The sequence below is a fragment of the Ostrea edulis genome, chromosome 1 (assembly GCF_947568905.1).
Source record: "Ostrea edulis chromosome 1, xbOstEdul1.1, whole genome shotgun sequence".
Classification (NCBI taxonomy): domain Eukaryota; kingdom Metazoa; phylum Mollusca; class Bivalvia; order Ostreida; family Ostreidae; genus Ostrea; species Ostrea edulis.
In genome coordinates, this window is record NC_079164.1 from 61,145,819 (window position 1) to 61,154,596 (window position 8,778).

The following is an 8,778-nucleotide window of genomic DNA, read 5'->3' on the forward strand; positions in this document are numbered from 1 at the left end:
ATGCAGACCAATTGCAGTAGGTCACCTGAGTTTACTGCGCAACAGTTGTTTTAAAACATTTTCTAGAAAAGAATGACACTGACCAAAAGTGATCATTCAATGTAAAAACTGTTTTCACTTCAAATGATTTGCTGTGGGAGGGGCCTTATAGTCTGTATGAGTATTCTACTAGTCAAGGCTAATTACCCAAATGAAAAGAATTGGAAGGGTAGTTATCAAGAAGTTAAAAATTGTTGATGCACAACAAACAACTGATGACAGATGCAGACCAGTAGCAATAAGCCGTAACTCAGGTGACCTAATATCTGTTTAAAATATTATACAATATAATTAAAACTACACATTCTTTTAAAAGATTTTATTTTGATTTGAAATAGAATTTCCATGTGCGACCATACAGAAATATTTTTTAAATATTTTAAAGAAATATTTTAAAAATGTTGAAATAAAAATACATAAATCTCAAAAACATAATAAAAAAAACAATATAAGATAGACATTTTTCGGCACTGAAATGTGACAACAATCAATTTTGAATAGAAAATTATGATGAAAGTTGACATTTTAAGTTTAAACCAAAGACACCAACCATCTATACATGTAGTGAAATCTTCAATGAAATGTAGATGTTATCTGCAGCTGTCAGTTAACAAAACGTTGAAATACACAGATCTTTTTTTAAAATATACACTTTTATCAACTTTGAGATTGCACAAACTAATATCACTAAGTAAATTAAAGTATGATACAGATCCACACCGCTGTAGTGACGAGAGACATAAGCTTTGTCTCTAACATGAGTTTAGATTGTCAGAACTTGGATTTGATTCATTGCATGGAAATTCAAACTCCAAGAAAATGACCAAAGATAAAATTAAGAACAATGATTAAGTATTCATTTCTAGTCTTGTTAGAAACAATGCTATTTATAATTAACACTTCAACACCAGTTAGGGGAAAAATCAGTTAAAGATAAATTACCAATCAAGTCTTTACTCAAAACTTTCAATATTATTATGACGTAGTGGAGAGAACCAGTGTTTTCATTCTGAATTTTGCAATTCCTTAGTACCCAGGGGGTATAATCGGGTCTCCATAAGCACACCTAGACTCTATGGCCAGATTATAGTCATTGCCTTTCCCACCTTTGTAGGCACTGGTGACAATTCTCAGCCATCCATGTTCACCCTGAAATGGAGGAATTTAAAATATTGATATAAGACTGGGGAACATATTTCATTCACTTAATCACAAACATATGACAGGATTAATGAAGTAGACGTTTCTAACTTTTTTCTAAAATTATTTTTTCATTTCAATATGAAGAGCTCTTGTATGATTTCTGAAATAGGTTTCAATTTTACTATGTAGTAATATTACTGTACTTTCAATATCGACATGGGTGGCTCAGTGGTTAGATCACCTAATTTGTAATGCAAGCAAGGGTCCCGGTCCCCCCCCATAAAAAAACATCCAAAGTGAAGTAAAATAACATTCAGCATTAGCCTAGATGGAATCGACCGAGGTGATCCGTATGGAGCGCCAAATTAACATAAACTCAAATAATTGAAGATATCGTCAATTCATTTGATGCGCGCAACAATTTAATTAAAGATCTCTTCAAATAATTAATGATATCTTCAATTCTGAATTATTGCGCGCATTAAATGAATTTATGATAGCATTAATAATTCTGCTGAATTGATGCGCGCTTTATTGAATTAATGATCTCTTCAAATGAATTAATGATATCAACAATTGAATTGATGTGCACTACAATTCAATTGAAGAGAGCAATAATTGATATAATGCGCGCATTAAATCAATTGATGAGAGCAATAATTGAATTGATGCGCGCATTAATTCATTTGATGAGAGCAATAATGGATTTAATGCACGCATTAATTCAGTTATTGCTCTCTTCAATTGAATTAATGATATCTTTAATTCATTTGAAGAGAGCAATAATTCTTTTAGAGAGAGCAACTAAATAATTAAAGATATCTTCAATTCAACATATCCACAATTGAATTAATGATCTCTTTAATTGAATTGTTGCTCTCTTTAAAAGAATTGATGTGCGCATTAATTCCTTATACAAAAGCATTGTAAATAATTAAAGATATCTTCAATTGAATTAAAGAGATCATCAAATTATTTATACCGAGCTCTAAATCAATTATTGCGAGCAATATTTCTACGAAATTAATGCTCTCATCAATTGAATTGAAGAGAGCAATAATTGAATTAATGCACAAATTAAATCAATTATTGCTCTCATTAATTCAATTGATGCGCGCATTAATTCCATTGATGAAAGCAATAATTGAATTGAAGCGCGCATTAATTCATTTGATGAGAGCAATAATTGATTTAATGCGCGCATTAATTCAATAAAGAGAGCAATAATTGAATTGATGATATCTTCAAATAATTGAAGATATCTTCAATTATTTGAGTTTATGTTAATTTGGTGCTCCAAAGATCCGAGTGGTAAATTAATTAGAGTTATCAGACTTTGACGTCACAGAAAAGAAAACGCGGGAAAATATAGCATCTGGTAAATAGTTTCGAGACTATTTCCTTAGGGCGAGATGGTTCAGAAACTATTTTATGGCTAGCGTTATCCAGAAGAAATAGCAAATTTATTCACCTAACATTTATATAGCAAAAACATTCTGAGGTATAATAATTAACACTATTGTTGGTTCCCATTTGAAAATAAGCATTCTAAGAGTACTGCAAAAGCAATGCATGTCCCCCTTTGGCACCCCTACATATTTGAGGACTCATTATATGCAGACCATGTATATTTGAACAAGTAGACGGATATTATTTTTTAATACCAGGAAATATGATTTCAATATCTTGTAAATAAATGAAGTGAATCTGACTTTTAATACACATTATTATGCCTTAAATGACAGATGACACAGATCTCATACAATAAAAATACAGAGAACTAGACAGAGTACAAGAATTGATTCAGTCAACCATGAGATCAAGTTTTACAACTTTTGTTTGAATAGGTCAACCATAACAAATGTGAATCTTCATTTGTATCTACTCATTAGGTAACCTCATGTCAAATTTCAGATTCCTAAGTTAAAGCATCGTGGAAAAAAGTGCAGAAAACTATATATGGCACAAAATCTTATCAAACTTGTTAAAATCACTCAATTGTGATGACACTTATATTTGATCTGTATACCACATACAAAATTTAAGCTTCCTTACACAAATCATGATAGAAAAAAAAGGTAGGAAACCAAGAAGAACTATTCGACACAAAGTTCCATAAATCTTGTAATAATCACTAAACTGTGATGAAACTTCACTTGATCTGTGAATAGTGAAATATTCGGAGATTAATGACGACGAGTGTTGTGTAGTCGTAATCCCCCCCCCCCCCCCCCCCCCGAACAAGTAAACATATATCAGAAACTGCGAAAATGTTCAGATGTCATTGATCTGTACACAGGATTTTTGTTTACTATAATTTCTGTGCAAAAAGAATGTTTTCATTGCCACATCCATTATAGCTGTTTTACTTCTATTGATAACGGATTACATCATTTTCGTCATGCATATTTATGAGAAACGAAGAAATTGTTACGCAGAGAGCCACGGGTGAAAGGGAAGAGGAGCGTATGTTTTAGCCGTGGCGTGCGACGATGTCAACTGTGATGAAAGCTTAAACTTGATCTGTGAACATACAGTAATAAACCACATACTAAATTTCAACTTTACAGAAAACTAAGAGGGACAAACTGACTGACTGACAGAAGGATGGATGGACAGACAAAGAGGAAACCTATAGTTCCATTCAGTTTCACCAGTAGGGAACAATAACACATACAAATCTACTCTTCACACAGTTTAGAATAGAATGCCCAGAAAATATTTTGCTTTTGCTGTAATTTACAAAACAAGAGTACAATTAACTTGTTCATTTATTATTCTGTATTAAATTGTCAATTTGCACATAAATTCAGTCATAATAATTCTTAAATGACTCAAAATTCTGAGCAATATTTCATAACTGATCTTAAAAATTAATTGGGTTATTCCTTATTTATGCCAAAGAAGTATGCAAACTGTGATCATCGTCAGTTTATGGTTCTCTTTGAATCTAGTCCACAAGCTTACACACAAACAGACATACACACACACAGACACACATACATATGTATACACACATACATTAGCAATGCTATATCCCCTTTGCAGCTAGTTGCACGAGGGGATAAAAAGGTCATTATCACTTAATAACGAAAAGAGCGCAAGATGTTAACTGGATAACTAATAATGCATGTAGAGCCTTAAAATGTAGAACATTCATCATTGCACAATCTAAGGAACAGTGGAATCAAATGATTTGTTTTTTTGAGAAGATTTCAGATGATGTCACTGTCCAGAGAGCTGACTCAGCGACTGTCTTACCCAGGGATCTCCCCACGAGTTCCGTACAACCCAGTACTCGGTTTTTGTGGCCGGATCCACTCCCCAGCCCACTACTGACACAATGTGGTTCACCTGCCAGACATAGAAAACAATCAGCTTAATATGGTGTGGATTTACTGTACACTAAACACCTTCATAACAAACACGGTGCCAAAAAGTAAGGAAAAAATGTGAACATAGCGAATAAAGAAATAGCTTAGACTGTTTTAATTCATGTATACTGATTTCCATTATGTTTATAAATAAAAAGTCTGAGGAAATTCATAATCACTCCTCATTCATAATTGACTTTATTTTACCATTGGTAACTCTTTCTTTTCCATGTAAACTCCACCAGTGTAAGCCTCGAGTTTTTCAGTGGCATCAATTCCACAACTGAAATAAAATCATTAAAATGTCAAACAATCAGTGAACGAGGAAAACTGACAAAAGCAAGTTTAAGACAGACGGACGACAGATAATGGGAGATCAGAAAAACTCACTGGAGCTTTCAGCTCAGGTGAGCTAGAAATTAACTTTCATCCATGTAATGTTTCAGTCTTTAAACCCTTGTCATGTTCCCAATTCAGAATCCAGTGGTAATGTTGTGACAAGTTCAACCTACATGAGGATGCTGGTATATAATGTGACAAATTCAATCTACATGAGGATGCTGGTATATAATGTGACAAATTGTACCCTTGCGCTTCTTGAGAAGATTTTCAAAAAATTTCCATCATATATTCCTTTGAGAAATTATGAACCTTTATATAGTGCCCACCCTGGTTCCAGTCTAAACAAACATAAATTTATACCACATAAGGATGTATGTACATTAATTTGACAAATAACCCCTGTGGTTATTGAGTAGATTGATTGTTTGATTGTTTTGCTGTTTTCTGCCACACTTAACAATTTTTCAGTTATCTGTTTTTATTTTTATTGGTGGAGGAGAGAACCCAGATACAATGTACTTGGGAAGAGACCACTGACCTTCCAAAAGTAAACTGGGAAACTTTCTCACTTACCGGTGCAAGCAGGATTTGAACCCACACCACCAGAGGTGAGAGGCTCTAACCACTCGGCCCTTTCTTGAGAAGATTTTAAAAGAATTTTCCCAAATATTTCTTGCAAAGCTTATCATAGCCCAACCCTATGTCCGCAGTCATGGTGTAGACATATTTTGAATGTACACAACATGAGGATGCTTGCACAGTAGTTTGCAACCCTATATTTGTGGTGCTAGACAATTAATAAAATAAATCTCTCCTGCAGTAAGAATTATCCAATATAGTCATATGTAAAACTTAAAATCCCCTTATGGCCCTGCAGCTGTAAAGATCCCAGGAATCATACTGTGAACAAATTTGAATCTACACTTCATAAGGATTCTTTCATATTAATTATTAAAGGGTTTTATTAAGCTTTTAGATGTTACTACACATTTCATATTTATTAAGTTATCATCAAGAAACCTAGGTGGAACAGACAAAAATAAATAAAGAATATGAGAGACAAACACAAGGACAAATGGTGTCAACGTGCTCCTTTGAACCCTAATGTCTTGTCTTGATGACGTCTCCACTGAGTGAAAAATTCTTGAGTGGGATGTTAAACAAGATAAAATCAATCAATCTTGTCTTGCTTTTCATTTCCATCAATTTTAGGATATACTTCTACTGCATAGATTTTTTGGAAGTTTTCATACAATTGGTAAAATGTAAATAAATATATGGTGTAATGAAGTACATGATGACATAAAATTAATTGGATAAAAAAAAAGCTGCACTATGTCAGGAATATATTGGATCAAATAAAAAGAGGAAATGATTTCTCAAGTATTTCCTGAAGGAAATAATATGTATTAGGGATAGGGCACTTAAAGTTGCAAAAAGGGTAAATCATTTTCACAAATATTTCCTTAAGAAAAGATTAGGGATAGGGCAATATGCAATTTCCGAGATATCAGCTCTTCTGTGATGAAAGTACATTCAGTATTCTATTGAAAACATGGAGATGGGTACAAGATGTATACATTTATCCTTGTATTTATTTATTGAGGAAATAAAGTGATATCAAATGAAAGAGGTGTAAGTGAAGCTTGCGTAATGCACCCTCTGGTGAGAGAATGTGTCATTAGATGTACAGATGGCAAATGCTTTTCACACAATAATTACAGAATCCATATGATAGGGACGGATATTTTCCGGATTTAGGAATGACACATCAATAGTTTTAGAAATAAAACTTTATAAATAAATGCTTAGATTAGATTAAAAATCATAGATAAATTAACAAGTTATATATGAATTATACTAGTAAGTCAAAAGATCTCACTTTATTGAGAAAAGCATGTTTTAGGAGTTTTATGTACGGTACATGACGTAATCAGCTGCACCATTGCATCAAGATATAAAAGCCGCGAATCATAGTCCACGGTGACAAAATTTCAGGTGCGTTGAACTTAGAATTGATTAATTATATCTTCTCAGTTTCTGTATGAATAATTTGCATGGCATGCGTATGATATATCCGTGTTGCATTGAATAAATAGTCTATGACGAGGTTATAGATTTAGGGTGGTGGACTTAGTATATTAGGCACAGGGTAGTTTTAGAGTCAATGTACAAGCACCTTGCACCGAGTTACTTAGATATCGTACTTAGTTTAATAATGTTCTATATACATGATATGTTATAGATGTTGGGGGTTGGATTTTTATGTTAATTAAATTAGTTCAGGTTGTAATCCTGATCATTGAGTCGGAGATCCAGTTTTACCTGATTGGTCCATTTTTATATATCTCAGCCATCATTTTTTCCCGGCCTTTAACTGTTCCATAATCCGACACCTTCCATAAAGTGTAGTTACTCAGCTGGAAACATTTTCCAAATGTTGAGCAAGTTCCGCACTGATTAAAAGCAGCACATTCTGAAATTGTAAATAACATGAAATGATTTATTACTAGTGTAATTTAGAATTACAAATCTCATCTAGATAATGTTATCTACAATTGAGACTATCTCTCAAACCGTAATATGAATCTTTAGCTTTTGCTTGTTTGTTGTTATGTTTTGTATTTTTGGCCTTTTTTCCTGAGAAGTTGAAAATTTATGCAATTCAAAACATTTTGTATACAGAACACAACCGCATACAAATTTGTCAGATCTGTTTGAAAACCAACAAACAAACAGAAGAAAATACAATTTCATGTTCTCTTACTTTGATCCTTAGCCTGGTAATTGTTGCAGGTCTCATCAGGGATACCATGTGAGTTAGCATACCGCCATACACCCACATCGTCCCCTCCTTCACAGCTTCCTGCATTCCCACAGTCTATAACATGCTGTACAGACAGGTAGGCTGACGGCCACGCACCTTTACGCTTGATGTTGATTCTGTCTGCTAAAGCACTGGTTGATCCCATTCCCCAACAAGAACCACAATCTTTTTTTAAAAAAAATAAAATGTATGTGTAAAATGAAAAGAAAAAGAAGACATTACTTGTTCATGAAATGATTTCGAAAACTTATTTTAAAACATCATCATGCTTTGGCGAGGTTAAATGCCCAGCTCAGATTAATGCAATTAAAAACTTACTTCTGGTACTATACAGTCTGATTAAAATCGAATCTCTCACTTTGCTTGATGGTCAACAATTTGTATATTGAGTGAAATGAAACATTTGATTTTAATCAGACAGGGTGGGTACTCAAACTCCCCGTCGAGGCCTCATTACGTCACAGTGCCTACGAATAGACCTCTCCTATGTGACGCACCACAATATACAGATTTGTATATTGTGAGTCCGCGATTATCACGCAGACAAATTACACTAAAGAAGTAGTTCGCAGTTAAAAGTCTGAAGATATTAATATTAAAAGCATTAATATAAAAGTATGGATTTTATTTTAAACATAAAATGATCAAAAGATCATTAAAAAGTAGGGATACTCTGTTCAAATTATTGTGTAAAGTAATGAATTTGTTGTTTACGTTCTTGTTTTGAAAGTTGTTTACGTTTGACGTTATGTTTTTTCGTCATTCTACAGTGACGTCACAGTATACGTGGCCTAAGAAATCGCTATCCCATAATGCCTAAGTGGAAGAGTTTGGTTTGTGAGCAAACGAACTCTGGTGGAAGTTTGGGTGGGTACTATATGACTAGGTAAACAGTGCTTTCCAAAGTGTACACTGTATTCTGATATTGTTTTATGCTTTAATAACCCTGTATATTTACTGATAAAAATTTAATACTCTAAAAATTACAATCTTGAAGTGAATAAGATTCCAGTTTCATTCATGAAGACAGCATTTTTTTCCAACTATGGATAT

At 33.3% G+C, this 8,778-nt stretch overlaps 1 protein-coding gene across 1 annotated transcript in view; it reads right to left on the reverse strand.

The window, feature by feature from the left end:
- Positions 1-343: 343 nt before the first annotated feature.
- The window catches only part of LOC125648770 (uncharacterized), a 54,674-nt gene continuing 46,239 nt past the window's right edge, over positions 344-8,778 (reverse strand). Inside the window, exons 8-12 of the mRNA XM_048875769.2 lie at positions 7,666-7,890; positions 7,224-7,374; positions 4,764-4,839; positions 4,444-4,536; positions 344-1,188 (exon numbers count right to left, since the gene is read on the reverse strand). Of these exons, the coding sequence (XP_048731726.1) occupies positions 1,066-1,188; positions 4,444-4,536; positions 4,764-4,839; positions 7,224-7,374; positions 7,666-7,890 (668 nt within the window). The 3' untranslated portion in view covers positions 344-1,065. The remainder of the gene's footprint in view (positions 1,189-4,443; positions 4,537-4,763; positions 4,840-7,223; positions 7,375-7,665; positions 7,891-8,778) is intronic.